Genomic DNA, 18,975 nt, shown 5'->3' with positions numbered 1-18,975 from the left:
GTCACAACACACCTGGAGCATGCAATGAAATCCTTTTTTGCACACCCTGATAAATGGATTTCACAAGACAGCGCTGTAGTGTGTGTGTGTGTGTGTGTGTGATCATTTGGTAGCACTGCAGACCGGGATGCACCATGGATTTTACGGGATGGGCTGAAGGATGGAAACGTAGGAAAGGGTGCATGGGGCTGAACTGCTCAGAGTTGGTTACTAACCTTATCAATATGCATGGGGATTGCTACCCTTAACCAATAAGCCTCGATGCTTTTCACGCAACTGCTCTCTGCTTTGATAGCGTGGGCGGTAAAAGGGAAACTGGATTAAGGGGACAACCAACTTGAGCTCTGATTTTTACGGGCTGGAGTACTGATACGCAGACATAAGGGAAAAAAGCACAAGACCGCCTCTACGGCCAAGTTCAAAAGCAAAGCACATCAAGCAGCATTGCCTGAATTTTCAAGGGGCCGCCTCACCCAGTAAACATGTTGCTTTGTTAATATATAAGGCTTGGGTGTAGCCTGCACGGCGCAGCAGATGTTTGCTGGGACTGGATGTACCATAAGAACATGCCATACTGGGTCAGACCAAGGGTCCATCAAGCCCAGCATCCTGCTGTCAATACTATGTTTCTATGTGAATATGGAAGTGATGGTTTAATCACTGAGAAGAGGCTAACAAGAAGAATGGAGACAAGTGCAGGAATTGCAGAAGACACTCACTTGCTCTCCTCATCCAAAAGCTGGAGCAGGCCTGTTGGTTTTCTGCTGATCAGGTTGATGCAGCTGCTGTTGTCGATGTAGGAAATATTGTGCCAGCTAATGCCTTCTGCTCTGTATTCCTCCTAGGGAAAAAAAACCACACACACACACACACATCACCAAACACATTTTACTTGATTGAAATCCAGACCAAAATATTGTTTACTTGGAAAAACAGCCACACTAAATCTTCATCCCACAGCAGCAGCACCAAGAGAGAAGAAAACAAAATATAGACATAGAAACAAAAGAAACAGAAAATAGAAATAAAAATCTCAGTTTTCCCCCCTCAAATGTTAAATTCACAACTTCTGGAAGAATTAAAATGATAAACTCTTTCTTGTTAGAACACAAATGAAAGGAGAACATTGTGAGACAGCCTGCTTGGGCATGGAGTGAAGGATGCAGATGATGTATGAGTTTCACAGGATTGACGGGTGTGAAGAAATCCACGGTGCACGAGTACTGAAGCAGATGCTGTGGAGGCCCTGTTAGGTAAGAAAACAGCCATGCCACCCAAGGATAAGAGAAGTAATGTCTCCAAATGGGTTCATGTTCAGCACACCTTGACAGGAGTGAGTCTCACTCATAAGCCAGAGTATGCTGAGAGGGACCTCAGTCTCTCACATTCACTGATGCCCTTCTTAATTCTTGCATTATGCCAAAGAGCACTTCCTTGTGGAGTTCATAAAATGTTATATGCACATGCAACAGGTCTGGATGTGCCGGGAAATTATTTTTATTCAGGCCAGTGGCACCCCACACCATTGGGACTATTTCTGTATCTTTCTACTACATTTTTTTTTGGTCTCTGATTGTATCATTTAATACTTGAGGATCTTCTCTCTCTCTCCATTTTAGTCTACAGAATAGTTGCTTGTATTGCTATCAGCAATGCAGTTCTTATGCCTCTCTCCTTTACCATTATATCTAGTTTTCTTGCATCAAGCATTTATCTGTTGGGATGGGGATGTCCCAGGTAATCACCGTTCCCTACGAGTCGGGCTCCCAGTGCTTTTCTGGTATAATGATGTTATAATGTTTGTGCAATGTCCATGGATGAGATATGCCATCTTATTAGGCCTTTCAGTATCCAGGCCTTCTGACATCAAGCCTTGACATTCAGCAACGAGGTGTGTAACTGTTTCTAGTTTTGCTTTACAGAATCTACATTCGTCTCTTTTACCCTTTTTCCCCCTATGCTGGCTGAAAACTTTCTTGTCTGAAATCCACTATCCTGTGGGAAGAGGTTGGTGCTGTGAATGTCATTAATGGTTCCACCTAAAAAAATTGCTGTTCTGATTCCAGTAGACCACGGAACATGACAGAATGCACGGAGACAACACAAAATAGATTTTCTGCCCTTTGCATCTCATTCATCTGAAACAACCATTCTCTACCACAGCAGTTCCAATATTCCCTGCAGCTTAATAGTACAAGACACATTCTCTCCATTCCTCTTCTCTCTCACACTGCCTTCAAATGTGTGTAAATTGAGAGAAAACTATAGGGCTGTAATCCCCTTCACAAAACAGCCAATAATGAATGGAATGACTCAAGAAAATAGTTGCACAAACAGGTTTGGTGAAATGACAAAGTAATCCATCTTTTGCAAGCCTGTCCCCGAAGGCAAAAGAGCCATGCTTAATAATGAAGTGCTGGAAACAGTCATGGGGTAAAAAAGGTGACAGACCAAATCAGTCTTGGGGGCAGAAATGAATCATGACCAAGGATACTGAAAGGAAAATGACGAGAACATTATTGAAAACAGAAAAATAATAACCCTTTCCCCCAGTTATGAACAAGTAATATATATTGTACATATTAAGCTGGAATCTAAGGTGAAACCCACCCCCCACCCCATACTATTCAAGAAAAAGGGGCATATCACTAGCTACAGAAAGTCTTTCAAGAAAATTATTTTTACAAAAATTGCATACAGCAGGATCATGTGTGCATTCTTGTCCAGAATTATCCTGGGAATGGAACAAGACTTACCTGCTCAAGCTTGAAGATGTGCTGGTTGAAATAGTACTGCAGCCGTTCATTTGCAAAGTTAATACAGAACTGCTCAAAGCTGTTGTTTTCATAATCCTCAAACCCGAAGATGTCCAGCACTCCAATAGACAACGTCTGCAAGAGGACAGAGCAATCACACCCACTGAGGTTACACTGCAGAACTGCCAGTCACTGGGTACAACGTGGAATGCAGTGAGGTTACAGAGCAGAGTACTTTGTGCACAGAACCGTAGGAGGAAAAGTGATAGATGACGGTACAGAGCAGGAAAAGTATTTACTCACCTGTAATTGGTCATTTCTGTAGACAACATCTGAAGAGTTATACTAATGGGTTACATCCCTTATCACTTGCAGACTTGAGAGGAGCTCCTAAACACTAGACATTTCAAGAAGCTCTAGAGCTGTAAGGTGGTTTACAGCCCTTGAAAACCCAACAGCCTCAGCTCTTTTATGTCAGCAGATGGAAAAAGGAAATTGACTGCTCTCAAAAGGAGCGGATTGCGCGACTCTATCTTCAAAGAACAATTACACCTATTTAGCCCTTCTCAAAATGTAAGGAGTCTGACTAGAGTCACGTGGATAAGATAACCTTTTAGCTGGTTAATCTATGAACTGGACCAATGAACCACCATCTTCTCAAACCCTGGAGTTCCAGAGCATTCCGCAGAAAAAAAAAATAGTTCAAGAATGCTAAGTTTAAAGATGAAGCCAAAAGTTCCAGTGTTTTTTTAGCACAGGAAAGTAAAGCTTTTGGGAAAGGATGCCACATTTAAAAATATTGTACTCCCCCCAAAATGTTAATTTGGTCCCACAGAGTCTGACAAAATGCCAAGATTAGCAACAGTGTTGTGTGACCAGGCGTCTAGAACTCCACATTGCTGCTTTACTGATCTCCTCAAAGGGGGCGACTCTGCCATCATCCTAACAGCTTGGATTCTGAAGGGCCCTTTCAAGGTCACACTTGTCAAGGCATAGCAAGGAAAACAGAAGTCTGTACCCCAACTGGAAATTGTATCCTTAGCCACATGAAAGACAGACTTATTGGAATCCAAAGAAATGGAAACCTAGATGGGCTTTCTAAGGAGCCTACAGAGAAAAGATGAGAACCTTTTTACAATCTTGAGGTAGCATTTGCTTTGTGGGCATGAGGAAAATATTGAAAGAATGATACCAACTGGTTAATCTGGAATTCCTGCACTATCTTACACAGAAACTTTCTACTCTGAAATTTTATATAAAGAAGATAACCCAGAAAGCCCTGGACCTCCCAGCTTGCGCGCTGAAGTAATCACTGCTAATTACAACTACCACCAATTAGGCCCTTCTAGGTCAGGTTCTTATCCTCCCCTGCCTGACCTCAAGCATGGAGACAGTCATCTGCGAAATGAACAGAAGCTTTGCTAAATTCATCTTTCAAAGGCCCCATAACTCAATAAGCCTGCAATCTCCGTCCATCACAAGGACCCTTCTCAAAGTGTTTTACGTGGATACAAAGCAGTTTACTCCTGTTAATCCTCCGTCTGAAAGCTAACCTCCTTCAGTCACAGTGCAATCACTTTTAGCTGCGTTGAACTGCAGCATTCCTAGGGACATGTTTCAGTTGGGGGAAGGAAGAATGTGTTTTCAATTCTTATGGGAGTTTTTCCATGAAAAAAAATAACGGCCACAAGAAAAGCAGGGGAAAACGTCAAGTGCTTTGTACTCTTGGCAAGGTTCAAAGTGAAAGTCCGCATGCACTTTCGCTTTGAAAATCAGTGTAGAATGCGTAGGTTCAAAGGTGCCCACGGACTCTGTCCCAATACAGAGAGCTTGAAATTCATTGCCCCAGTGCAAGATATAGTCAAGTCTCCCCACCCTCTGCTTAAAGGACTAATTTCTTTAATATTTATTAATCACTTACACTTACGAAGGAAACAGTGGGCCTAGCACGCAGAAAATCACTGCTCTGTAAGAGCTCAAAGAGAAGCTTGCAGATTTTTGGAAATCCGACTGAAATAGAATATAGCGAAGACGTGATCCAAGGCAGCAAAACCACAAATCTCTTCTCTTGTGTACTCCTGAGTGCAAGGCTTGTCGTCATCACTGCATTAACATCTGAAGAAGGGACCCGGGTGCTATTAAATGCTCATAAACTGCAACATCCTTTTTTGCTGATCTAACAAAATGTATCACAGCTTGCAAAGATTAAATAAACCACATTAACAAACATTTTCCCTAGAACCAGAAGGATGGAAATCTTTATATGTTTTGACTTCGTTTATTGTTATTTTGTTTTATATAATTTTTTACTGTTAAATGTTGTGATTGGAATTCACCATGTACATAAGATATGGAAGAGGAGGGATATAAAAATGTTTTAAACAAATTAAAAACAAAAAAATCTCACCAAAAGGATTTTGCCCTAAACAGATTTATGCCCGACTGACTGCTTCTCAGTCCTTTACCTAAGATCTAATGTAAGGTCTAACTTACGAGTGGAAGGCTGTTCCTTCTTGCCCCTTTGGACAAAACCGAGAAACGGTATAATGGGGGGGGGGGGGCAGGAACGTCCTACTGTCAAACCCCACTACAGACACCAAACTGATTGGGCCAAACCAGGAGGTTTAAACTTCCCACTGTAAAAAAACAAAACTAAAGAAAATAAAAACAAGTTGCTGTATGAATATTTCATGCCGCCTAATTTGCACATGGCTACGACCATATTCGCTATGTGATCTTTTGTGTACAAGTACATCATTAAACACTGGAGATATTTTTCTCTATTGGAAACAAGTCAACAAATGGAGTTAGCTGGTAACCACGGGCACTAACCCAAAAAGCAAGGCAATTTTCAAAGTGCTCAATGTCCGCCAATGATAAGGCAGCATTCAAAATGCTTTACGACCTCACAATGTGACCTGACCTACCTCAGATTTCAATTGAACTGAACTGACCCTGTTTCCCTACAGGAAAATAAAAAGAAGAATGGCTTCTAAGGAGGCAATTTTCAAAGGAGTTACACGTGCAAACGTAACATACAATCGTAGCAATTTTTAAAGCCATTTGTGTGTGTAAAGTGCACTTACACATGAATATCCCATGGATAATTCAATGGCATATATTGTAGCAATTTTCAAAAGCCCATTTACACGGGTAAAATGCATTTACACATTTAATACCCAATTTTAAGCGTGTATATGGTTTTTTTTTTTTGGTTTTTTTTAAACAGGCTCTTAGTGTCAGGGATATCAAGGTCACATTAAAAAATGTGAGCTAGAAGTCACTGGGTACTTTACTGTGGAACAAATCTGAAAGAAATTGGATGAATGGCTCAAAAGTAATTAAGAAGAACCAAAAACAAGTATGTAGGGGGAAGATACACAGTCAATCATCTTAAAAGTCCAGTTTCTCTATAAGAAACTATGTTAAAGCAGGTTTTGTTTTGTTTTTTTAAAGATGTATAGTTTTATTAATAAACTGAATATAAAAAAGTAATATGTTAACATCTAACAAAAGCAATAACTGTATCAAAAAAGAAATGTTCTAGCACAATGCTTCATACATCAATACTCTCCAATAACACAAAAATCTTATAAACATGAAAGGGGAAGGACTACGGGACTCTGAGATATGCATCTCTCTCCCTAAAAAACATTATAAAGAGCAGAAAGAAAAGATACTCACTTTGATCTAAAGACTAGGTACTACTTTAAACAAATCTATACACTTCCCTGTACCTTACATGTAAGTATTTCCATAGTATACATATTCCATAAATTCTGAAACCAAGACTCTAGTGAACTCCAATAATTAGCAATGCTTTACCTAGCTGCTACTGTATGATGATTAAGTAGCTAAATCCCCCAATTTACTCAAGAGGCAACTATGGTTAACTTGTTACCCCACTAGTAGAAGAGCTGGCTCTGCATGGAGTTGAAATTTGGTAACTTTGCGAATACAGAAAACCACCTCAGCCCAGTACATTTTAATTACCATTAGCTATGGATAAAGATCCCCCATTCCCCTCACCCCCTCTCTCTGCAGCATTGCGCCAGTATGCAGGTGAAGATTTAACCTTCATTTTATGTAATCTCTCAGCGGTTATACTACCAGCTGAAAAAAAATCTTATAGCCATTCTCTTGTACACAGACACACACACACACAATTCCCCTTGTGTAGTCTCCTGCATGTTAAACAAGCTTCCTTAGTTAAATTAAAAACCAACATCATGTTTCAAGCCATATGGTAATTAACCAAAACATCAACAATTCAATCAATCAATATTTGATGAAGCAAAAACGTAATACTCTATTCCCCAGAGGCTTGGAAAATTTCACAGTTCCAAAGGCGTCCATAAACTTTAACTTGAACCAGAAGCTCACACCACACTCAAAAGACTTCAAGGAAGAATAGAGGTATGACCACTTGACCCTGTCAAAGGCCTTTTCTGCCTCCTTACGTTTTGCTATGCTGAGTCAGAACCAAAGGTCCATCAAGCCCAGCAACTTGTTTCCAACAGTGGCCATCCTATCCCAGGGACAAGTAATGGATTTCCCCAAATCCACCTTAATAATGGTTCAGGACTTTCTTCAAGGAGCTTATACATAATCGGCCAATATTGCCTCACCTTGCATTGTGGCATAATACATCCAATAAACTGTCTGATGGACGTTATCTGCTCCCTGATGCCCTTTTATGAAGGCTGACTGGAGTGCATTCTTGTGGTACTAATCCACGAAGACCAATCTACTAAGCCAAAACCTTGGGCAATATTTCAGCATCATAGTTTAAAAGCGATAGATACCTATTGGAGCTACACGCGACAGGATTCTTACCAACTTTATTTATTTAAATCATTTCTAGCCTACTGATCCACAAATCTCAGTGGGTAACGTTCCCCCAAAACATTAATTAGGCAAGATCGTCCCCCTTTTTTATGCTGTTGAATAAAGCCATAAATCTTGAAACAAGAGATTCCAAGAAATGTTTATAAAAGGGAAGAGAGTGTATTCGTATTCTTTGGGCTCTTACCCATACTGACGGACTTAACGCTCACTTCAACTCCAGCATTCAAATAGGAATTTCTAGGTCAGCAGCAGAATCACAGTATAATTCGGGTATTTCCAATTTACTAAAACATTTGTATAATAAGGAGCGAGAAAGGAATTGAAAAAGTCCTACATAATTCACCAAATTAGATTTGATTATTATTATAGGACACTTCATCCACCTGTCTAATGCTAACAGTGTTCACGAAGTTATTATACTAAATTGCCTTCAATCTGCGAGACAAATAGCTTGCCAGCCTTATTGTCTCAAAATACATCTGCTTTACCTCCTGATATTACGCACTATATCTTTAATAACTGAATTTAATTCCACTCTTATGTATTAAACTGCCTCCAGAGTATGCAAGCGTATCCTTTGCTCATGCTTTCCAGCTTGCCTTGAGTGCCATCTTTTCCCCAAGATCTTCTCCTTGCTATTGGAGATAAATGCTGTTGCCTCTGATAAATGCTTTGCTGCATCCAAGGTAAAGGCCCTGGTTATTTCCAAGAAAAGTTAATTAACTATTTGCCAACTCGGAATTTGTTGCTGCTCACAAGACAATCTGTTAACTGCTCTGTCTGTAAGTGGAACTCGAATGAATGTGCGCGGTGTCTTCTTCCATTGATCTAACGTCGTACATGGGAAGGCTTCTTTTTCCTGTCGCTGAAAGTGCATGCACTGGAGCTGCATTTGAGAGCGGCAGTTTTTAGTCAGGCTATTTAATACTGGTAAATAACCAGTCATCCAGTTCAATGTCTTTGAAAATTACCTTCTATAAGAAGAATAACACTTCTGCTTAGAGGATAAAACATATTTAAGCATTTCTTGCATGAAATTAGAGATAACATGCAATGCCCTGAAAAAGTTCTGGATATATTTCTTTGGACTTTGAAATTGGCCTTTGCCTGGCATAAACCTATGTTATATTTATAATAAGTGATAAAACATTTTTGAAAAGGAATGTAAAATGACTTAACTAAGAGGAGCTATATAATTTAGCTAAGAGCTAGTCCAATAGCAAGAACGTACAGATAGAGGAGTGTTAGGTGTTCCTTACTAGGTAGAAAGATTTGCTTCTGGTCTTCTCCTGGAAGAAAGCGGTTTAGGGAACTGATTCTTACCTTGATGTTCTCTTCCAAGTCCTTAGTATTCAAAAGTGCATGGTTAATTCGAAAAAACTATCCATTCAAACAGGGCACTGTACAAGATTTGGCCATGGGAATCTCGCACTGTCACAGCCTGTTGGGGGAAATAGGCAACATAACTAGAATTAGTAGGGTAAAGATAGAAAATAAATCCTCACACAGTCTCCATAATATCTGCATGTTATCCTTATCGAAAATACAATACAACCCGATGTACAGGGCAGGCTGACTTGACAGAAGCAGCCCACCAAGCTCAGCATTCTTCAAGTCGTTTGGGTATCTGTGTGTGCAGTGATATACAAGGAAAGAAATAAAACCCTGCAAAATTAAAGCCAATTATGATCTGCAAGTAAAAAATAAAACTCCCTCTACTTCAAATAAGGTATCTGGACAAATCTCTGCATTAGCAAACATCAATCAGAGGTCTAGACATGCCTGAACATCCATTAATACTGTTTCTAGCCTTTCACAATCTATCCAACACAATTCTAAGCATATTATGTTAAGTGTTACAATGCAATACCAACTACCTACTGCAAATGGCACTCTCAAGGGTATAGCAAAGAGACAGGCAAAGAAACATTCACAGATTATACTGGGACAACTCTGGACCAACATCCCGTGTCCTTAACTTACAGGAGCACATCAATCTCACTATCTTCAAAGGCTGAACCCGGAGAAGAAGGAAAACCATTCCCAGCTGAACTTATCAGAGAGCCTTCCTTTCCCAAGCAATCTTCCTCCCAACTCCAGCTAGGATTTTAAATTTAACTTGGGAAAGCCCACGCTTAAGACTCATAGTCCCCTCCCCCCCCAGACATATCATCAAGTTTCTTGTCCAGGATTGCACCATCAGTGATAGAAGAAAGGTCTTGAACTCAAGTCCAAGGCCATCTCCTGCACCGCAGACCATCCCCTCCCTCCCTAGAGGGCAATCAGGTGCACAGCATCTGAAAGAAAAAAAGTATGACCTTCTGCCCTTAGCAAAGCCTTTCAACCTGGATGAATGCTTTCAGTGAGCGAGGCGGAATTCTCCAATAAAACACCGCAAAACTGTATTTATGGAAGCAAGAAAATGCTTTTCCAGTCAGTATTTATGGAGCTGGCAGGTTACACGAATCGACTGATCTATTTGCAGATTTTTGCTCCACTATGCCATTACCTCCTAATAACTGGGCTAAAATAAGAAAAATATGAACACAGGAATGCTTCCCTATGGGTCTGTATGACAATGTTTGCTGCTCCACATGAGAGATGAGAGGTGGAGTGGGAGGACAAGTGAAGGAATTAAAAGGTATCTGTAAAGCATCCCGCACAGCGAATAGCTCATTATTGAGACTGTTTTTTTCAAAAATACCAGCACCATTCTTCCCCTACAGGAAGGCACAAGCCCTCCTTTTCTGTGAGACGGTCCCCTTTCCTGTCATCAGAAATCAATGCATGGCAACAGGAGTGTTTTTGTTCCAAGGTTGCACTGCGGCCTTTCAGACCGAGCTATAATCCAGTTTTGACTGCGCCTCCATACGCCTGCAGGGTTTGCTGCTCTACTCCACTGAAAAATCCTCCTGACCTTCACTACGAAGTATGTCACAAAGTGGCGGTAACGAGCCTTTGGGCCACTGTTAAGTTTACAGAGTCAAAGGCATGCTTGAAAACCATGTACTTTTAAATCTCCACTTAGAACAACGCAATGGATAAGCTCTCCATAGCGTCCTCATCAGAAAGTCCACGCATGCTTTTTAATAAGCATGTAAGAGAGGTTTGTCCAATGACTGGAGCAGTGAGATTTTTCGTTTATTGGGGACGACTATCAAAGGAAGACTAAAACGGACAAACATGACAGGGAATGCTTTCGATAGGACACCTAACAATTTGTGCCTAGCCTTCAGCCTGCATAAACCAACCCGATCTTCAAAAATAATCTCACCAGTTTGTGCTTGAAGATTGGGTGGTTATGTGAATGAAAAGCGCAGGTGCACGTTAAGTCCTCTCAAATGAGGAAGTAAAGCTGGTGCGCTGACATATAGAGATATTTTCAATGTCCATGTTCTGTATATGCATGTAGTTTTCTTTCTTGACCAAGTACACTTCCAGGCATGCTCTTTTTACATAGTAAAACAGTAATGATGGCAGAAGAAAGCAAATGATCCATCCAGTCTGCCCAGCAAGTTTCCATGCGGGTTATCTATCTATTTAAAGCAACTTATATTCTGCCTATAATAGGAACCCATGCTAGGCAGATTACCCCCAAGTTTCTGTTAAGGGTAGTAATAATAATAATAATCAAAATGAAGCAACTGTTAAATCCATAATGAAATTACTGCTAGCAACATTTTTACGGGGTGAGCAGCCTTCTAGATAATTCAGACAATGCTGCTTGAATGTGCTTTGTTTTTAGACTTGGCTGTAAAAGCAGTCCTGGCTTTTTCCCTCATGTCTGTGTATCATTATCCCGAAACGTAAAAGTCAGGGCCCAGGGTTGGCTGTCATCTGAATCCAATTCCCCTTCTTTTACCCTGCCATCAAAGCAAACAGCAATGTTGCAGTTCCATCAAAATCATGAAAGCTAATTGGTTAAGGGTAGTAATTCCCACGCCTTCGGTTAGTAGCTGTTGCTCCATGCAGTTTACTCCCATGCACGCTTTTCTTCAATTCTACCTCTAATCTTTAGGGGATCCCGTGTTTATCCCATGCTTTTTTGAATTCATTTACTATTCACCACCTCTTCCAGAAGGGCATTCCAGGTGTCCACCACCATCTCCGTGAAGATATTTCCTGATCTTGGTTCTGAGTTGTCTTCCCTGGGGCTTCATTTCGTCACCCTTACTTCTACTGTTTGCTTTCCAACGGAAAAAGTTCAAGGATTGAGCATCAAAATCTTTCATATATCTGAAGGTCTGTCTGCATCAAATCTCCCCTGTACCTCCTCTCTTCCAGGGTAGACATATTTAGATCTTTCAGCCTCTTCTCATGAGTCTTCCGATACAGACTCCGCACCATTTTGGTTGCCCTGTTCTGTCTCTATACGTTTTCAGGTACTGTTTCCAGAACTGAACACAGTACTCCAGGTGAGGCCTCACCAAGGATCTTTACAAGGGATTCACCACCTCCTTTTTCTTATTGGTTATTCCTCTCTCTATGCAGCCCAGCATTCTTCTGGTTTTAGCTATCGCCTTGTCACATTGCTTTGCTGCCTTCAGATGATGAGACACTATAATCCCAAGGTCTCTCTCCCAGTTCGTGCACATTAGTCTTTCACTCCCCATCACATGCAGCTCTTTTGGATTATTGCACCCCAGATGCATGATTCTGCACTTCTTGGCACTGAATCCCAGCTGCCAAATCTTCAACCATTCTTCAAGCTTTCTTAAATCACCTTTCCTTCAGGCGTGTCCCATTCTGTTGCAGATCTTAGTATCATCCGCAAATAGACAAAATTTACCTTCTATCCCTTCCGCAATGTCACTCACAAAGATATTGAACAGAACCGGTCCTAAAACCAATCCTTGTGCCACACCACTGTTCTATCTTCTGAGTAGGTTCCATTTACCATTACACGCAGTCAGTCTCCTGTTAGTCAATCAGTTTGTAATCCATTATACTACATCGGTGCAGACTCAAGTTCTCATATGCGGGACAGTATCAAAAGCTTTGCTGAAATCCAAGTAAATCACATCGAGCTCTCTTCCAATTCTCTAGTCATCCAATCAAAAAAAAAAATCAATCAGATTTGTCTGGCAGGTCCTTCCCCTGGTGAATCCATGCTGCCTCGGGTACAGCAACCCACCAGTTTATAGATAGATCACTATCCTTTCCTTCAGCAGAGTCTCCATTAATTTTCCCACCACTGAGGTGAGGCTAACTGGCCTGTAGTTTCCAGCCTTCTCTCTGCTCCCACTCTTGTGAAGCAGGACCATCACTTTTCTCCAATCACACGGCACCACTCCCGTTTCCAGGAATCTACTGAACAGGTCATGCAGCAGACCCACCAGGACATCTCTGAGCTCCCCTAGTATCCCAGGATGTACCTCATCTGCCCCCATGGCCCTGTCCATTTTCAGTTTTCCTAACTGTTCCCATACATTCTCTTCTGTAAATGAACTTTCATCTACCCCACTATGATCTATGGTCTTCTCAAACAGCAACGGTGCTTCTCCAGGGTGGTCTTTAGTGAACATCGAACTGAAGTATGTGTTTGATATTTCTGCCATTTCTTCATCTCTCTCTCTCCGCACAATGTTCCTTGTCACCTTCACCTAAGCATGTTGTGAAACTGACCGCATATTTTTTTGCCAGCTGAAAATCCACAGAACAATTCTACCTTCTTGATCCCCATTTTAACCCACATAGCTCCCAATTGAGTCTTTGTAAACTTACCCCTTAAAGTACACGTGCCCTTTTAATCCTCACAACCCAATTTTCAAACACAAGCTAGGCAGGTGCTTCATTGCTTGAATGGCAGATTTGTTTTTGCGGGTCTAAGTCCAAGCACTTACTTTACTTGTTAGATGCCTCATTAAAAACGTACCCAATTGTGTCTATTTCAGTTTTTTGTTTTTCTACTGCAGTCAACAATAAATGGAAAATCTCCTGCTCTAGTCCTTTAAAACCTGTCTCACATGGTTACTGCTCTGGACCAAGTTTTGGTATTTAGTGAACAGCGCTGTATAAAGCAGCACTTCCCAAAATGTATCTAATGGGACCCCTTTCTAACACTTGAAAATTCATACAACCCTAGACATTGACCAACATAAAAGAGCAGACAGCACCTCCTTTCGCCTACAGAACTTCACTTCCTACTCATTCAAACAAAGCAGAGAAGATTGCTGCAGTAGTCAATATGAGGCTTGTGAGTCTGTGTGCGCTTCCAGACCCCAGCTCTCCAGAGATTTCTGTTCTTAGAGGAGGGGATTTGTAATATGAGTGTGGGACAGATGGAGGGAGGAGAGAGCAGCCCTGTTTCTTGTAATCCTAAACCACTGATTTTGAGACCCTCTTTAGGATCACAACTCACAGCTTGGGGAGCGCTCATATAAAGACTTTCGGATATAAGCTATTATACAATGGGTTCCCCTCTGTGGCGCCATCAGAATGCTTATGTTCATGTATTTAATCAGCTGCAATGCACCCTAACAGCATTTTCCTCATTATAATGACTGCTTGCCTGCCTTATTCAACCTCCCAGAGCAGTGTGTTTTAACACCAGCACGTCCAATGCTCTGGCTGGAACCAAACATCCCCGACTACCACACTGCAAGGCATTGCAAGATTTCTGGTCCTATTTTCTTTCAGAGCAATACAAGTTAAAAAAGCCGTAACTTGGAACCACAATCTTCCTTGGAAACGGCCGGGGGCTGGACGAGTTAGAAGCCCTGAGGTGAGCAGGCTGTATTGTTCATTTGTTTCCATTGTTACTGCATGATCTACAGTAAGGAAATGCTGTCAGCCTTCAAGATGTGATGACAAAGAGACACCCTACAGTGTTCCAGCATCTGTTAACAAGCATTCGTCAACAAATGCTGTATTTATTAAATATTTATCAACAAATTCTGTACTTGTCAAATACTTGCACAGTAACTGAACACCACATAGCACGAGCTGAGCATTACTACCATTTGAGGGTGAACCCCTACTAGATCCCTTAGTCTCTCCGCCTTCTTTATTTTGTTAGTGCCTCTCAGGTCCTCCCTCCTCTCCTGTGACCACACTGGGCCACAGTATCAACACTTGACATTTCTGGGGTGTTCTAGGTTTAACAAACAGCCAGGTCTCCCTGATTCTTTTTTTTTTTTCCAGTTTCATAACAGAAATGGAAAGTCAGCCTCGCTAGCATAACATAAACCCTAGGTAGCAAACTTACCTCCTAAGCATCAGCTCCCAAACGGCGACTTGTACGGCTACCACAAAAGAGAAGGCAGCGGGGCTAATCTCTGCTTACTGAATGAAACCTTTACAGATACACGAGGCTAAGGGGCGAACATCAATCTAAGGGGCCCATTTACTAAGCCCGTGGTGAGCAACTTGAGAACGTGCCAAGATAAAGTGCTGCTTTAATTACAAAGATCCCACTTACAGGTCTGCTCTCACTCAGCAACCCTCTCATTCCCACCTAACACTGACATATATTACACCAGAACGGAGCAGTCTCAGTGAATCGGAGCGTAGGGAACCGGCTCAATTAATCACAAATGACATCACCGAAGGAATCGGAGAACAGGCGGCAAATGACTGAGGACCAAGAGGGCTGCACACATAAATCCTCTCTCAATTACTGCATCTGCAAGATGTGTCCAGTCTGATTCAAGAGGCTTTTTATTTCCTTGCAAGATTACTGAACTAAAACGAAGGATGAGGATGAGCTGCAGCGTGTGACCAGACTGCAGACTGAAACAGCCATTGTCCAAACCTAAATTTCAATTATAGGGTTTGTAGTCCAGAGGTTCCCGAGCCTGTCCCTCTGACCCCCACAGCTGGCCGAGTTTATAGGATACCCACAGGGAATATATGCATGAGATACATTTGCATATCCTGGGTCTGCAAAGCAGGCAAATCTCTCTCATGCATATTCATTGAGGATATACTGAAAACGTGACTGGCTGTGGGGTCACAACAGGACAGAGCTGGGAAGCCCTGGCCTAGGGAAAGGTCACTTGATATGTTGGGGGCTCGAAGTTACATAGGATCCTATAGAATAATAATCTGCATTACAATAGCAAACAGAAACCCATCACAGTTTATAGATGAACTATACATACATACATATATATATATATATATATATATGCACATACATATCCTGTCACGTCAGAGTCAGATAGGCACGTTCTAAGAGCACTCTCCCTTGCCCAAAATAAAGGGTGGAGAAGGGATGAGGGTCCTTACACTCAGTGCAGTAAAGGCAGCAGTTTAATTACACCCAGGGGTCAGACATTCTTGCAGAGTGCTTTAATTTAATTTCAGGATTACATGAATTGCTGGCCTGTAAAAGATTAGCAGAACAGACTCCCCCACCCCCGCAGACAACTGGCCCCTGATGACCCCAGTAAACCACAACTACAGGCAATTCCACTTGCACTAAATCCCTGTTAGGATACTGCATTTATGAAATATCTTCTCAACATCCTGTATTCCTTCCTGAAGAGGTAAAGTCATTGTTTGTTGTTTTTGTTTCTGGGTGCACAAATGCATTTTTTGTTGCATGGGCACGTTGGAGCCTCTCTCTCCATGGACAACAGATGAGATATTTGCATGCAGAAGTGTAGAACTATTGTCAACGATGCAGCAGGAAGTCTCCAAGTCCAGTACGGCCGGCCCGCGATGGGCATTCCCTTCAAAGAACCCAAAGAATCTCTGTATTCCTGCCACCGGTATGTGCAGCAGATGGGGGATGTGGCAGGACGGAACCATTCCTAGAATTTAGCCTTTTCCCTGGCATTTTCCTGGTACTTTCTTCTAATCTAGGGGCTAAGCCACAAAAAGAAAACTGAGGCAAATGCAAGGTCAGTGAATACAAAGTTTTGCTAACCAGGCTTTGGGGTCTCCCCTACTCGGAGTCACTTCCTTATGCAGGAAAAGCACTAGGTTTTTTGTTGTTTTTAATAAATATATACAAAAATGGCAGGGAAAGAACATAGGACATGAGGGTGTCATGATGTTGATGCAAATGAACAATAAGAAGCCAAAATGCTTGTCTACACAGCTTAATTGTCATAATACCATAGTAAATGATGGCATCAGGTCTGCCAAGCATGTTGTTGAGGATTGTAATTGCCACTCTGTGGAGATTATCCCCATGCAGAAATGTTACACCAAAAGTTACCACATTTCTTCATTTCCAACCACTAAGGATCCCCTGTTTATCTCATGCCCATTTGAATTCCATTACCATATTTGTCTTCACCACCTCTTATAAGAGGGCATTCCAGGCATCCACCACCCTTTCTTTCCTGACACTGTTCCTATCCCCCCCATGTAGTTTCATATTATGACCCCTAGGTTCTACAGCTTCCTTTCCATCGTAAAAGGTTTGATTCATGTGCATAATTAATATCTTTTAGGTATCTAAAAGTCTGTATCATATCTCCCCTGTCTCTCCTCCAGGGTATAGGTTAGTTAGGTCCTTCACTCATCTCATCTGGCTTTCAGTGCAGACCTCGCACCATTCTGATTGTCGTTCTCAGGACCACTTTCATCCTGTCTCTATCCTTTTCAAGATACCGTCTGCAGAACCAAACACACTACTCCACGGGAAGTGTCTCCAAAGACCTGTACAGTGGCATTAGTACCTCCTCCTTCTTGCTGGTTATGCCACTCTCTATGCAGCCTTAGTCAATGACTAGTCCCTATTGCTTTACTCCTTTCAGGTCATCAGACTCTGTCAGACTATCATCCCAAGGTCTCTCTCTCAGCCTGTGAACATCGATCTTTCACTCCATCCCCACTCCATCAAGTACAGTGCCTTTGGATCACTGCACCCCAAAAGCATGACTGCACTTTTTGGTATGTCAACTCTGTTGCAGATCTGAGAGCGTCATCTGCTAAAAAAAACAAACTTTTCCCTCTAACCCTTCTGCAATATCACTCACTAAGATAGTAAACAGAACCAGCCCCAGAACCGATCCTTGTCGCTCCTTCTGCTGGATTATTCTTATCCTTCTTACTCTCATTGCATGGCTGTCTTCCAAAATTAATCTTCTACGCTCATCCTACAAGCTGTTTCTCATGCATTGTTGCATCACGGGCTAGCCACAGATTGAGATTCTTGGTGTCTATTTATTTCCGCACTCTACTGCTAAAGCAACAGTCCAAATACATTCTTTAAAACAATTCGGTTGGTAGTCAAAGATATCCATTCTGATTCGGACTTTTCATTGAGGAGAAGAAATGTGATTGAAAGCCCCACCCACTTGGTTGCTTCCAGCACGGTGAAGCTTAAGTAAACTGGGGCACTGCTGTGCTGATCCTTATCAGAGCACAGTGATGCACCACAAAATAGTTCAAGTGCACCCACAGGGATCCTTAAAGCATAATCTGTGGCCACAATAAAAAAAAAAAAAAAAAGTGCTAAATCTATAATACTTGAAAAAAGAAAATACAAGAAACAAAATGTAAGACAAAAAAAAAATGAAAAAGCTCCAGGAACAAAATAAAAAGAAAAGAAAAGTTCCAAGGATCATGTTGCTATTCTGAGCAGCGTAGACAGCACTGCTGCTATACAGAATTTAGAAACTTGCTCCGCGGATGCATTGTACGGACAACTAAAACCACAGGGAAAATGACTGCTGTTCACGTCGCCAATGAGGGAGCATCTATTTATTTATTTAAGGGCTTTTATATACCGACATTCATGATACCAATCATATCATATCGGTTTACAAGAAACAATGGTGCAATAACATTAACATGAACAATAGGCGAAGAGAGAGCAAAGTCAGCAAAAGTTACAATAAAACAGGGGCACTTGAACTGGGAGGAGGAAGAGGCCAGAGGCATGGCTAACTCAGAAAATAATATCAGGTCATATACTCAGGACTATAATAATAATAATAATATGTACTATCAGGACTGAATACTATCATGAATAATATCTACAGGTACAAAGACAGCCAGACTATAGACAACACACCCTGGATGACTATTTATTTTCACATATCCAAGGTATGTTGGAAAAACGGCAATCCAGAGAGCAAGACTGCACAAGGGCGGAAATTTAAAACAAACAAACAAAAAAAAAGACAGAAGCTGAATAGCAAAGGAACTGAAGCCTAGGGGCGGCTCCCAGCCCCACCAGCCCACCAGGGATTGCAAGGTATGACCGGGGAGGAGGGAGCATCCAAGGGGGGGCGGAGGGGTTAGTGCTGAGGCGTGGGAGAGGGATTCAAAGGCCAAGGGGGTGGGATTTTTTTTTTTTTTTTTTTAATGAGCAAGGTTGGGACAAGGCCTTTGCCACTTGAATTTATTTATTTTTTTATTTCTAGGACTCTGGGGCTAGAGGGACTGGGGGTCTCAAGATCTTCAGGGGTTT

The 18,975-nt window shown here is 41.7% G+C and overlaps 1 protein-coding gene across 1 annotated transcript in view; it reads right to left on the bottom strand.

The window, feature by feature from the left end:
- MYO9A (myosin IXA) overlaps positions 1 to 18,975 on the bottom strand; it is a 324,407-nt gene that overhangs the window by 153,428 nt on the left and 152,004 nt on the right. Inside the window, 4 exon segments of the mRNA XM_029575878.1 lie at positions 720 to 841; positions 2,757 to 2,891; positions 8,928 to 8,981; positions 8,983 to 9,045. Of these exon segments, the coding sequence (XP_029431738.1) occupies positions 720 to 841; positions 2,757 to 2,891; positions 8,928 to 8,981; positions 8,983 to 9,045 (374 nt within the window).

This window comes from Rhinatrema bivittatum, chromosome 13 (genome assembly GCF_901001135.1).
Source record: "Rhinatrema bivittatum chromosome 13, aRhiBiv1.1, whole genome shotgun sequence".
NCBI classification, from domain to species: Eukaryota; Metazoa; Chordata; class Amphibia; order Gymnophiona; family Rhinatrematidae; genus Rhinatrema; species Rhinatrema bivittatum.
The sequence above is the reverse complement of the archived record's forward strand: the minus strand, read 5'-3'. Positions and strand labels throughout refer to the sequence as shown.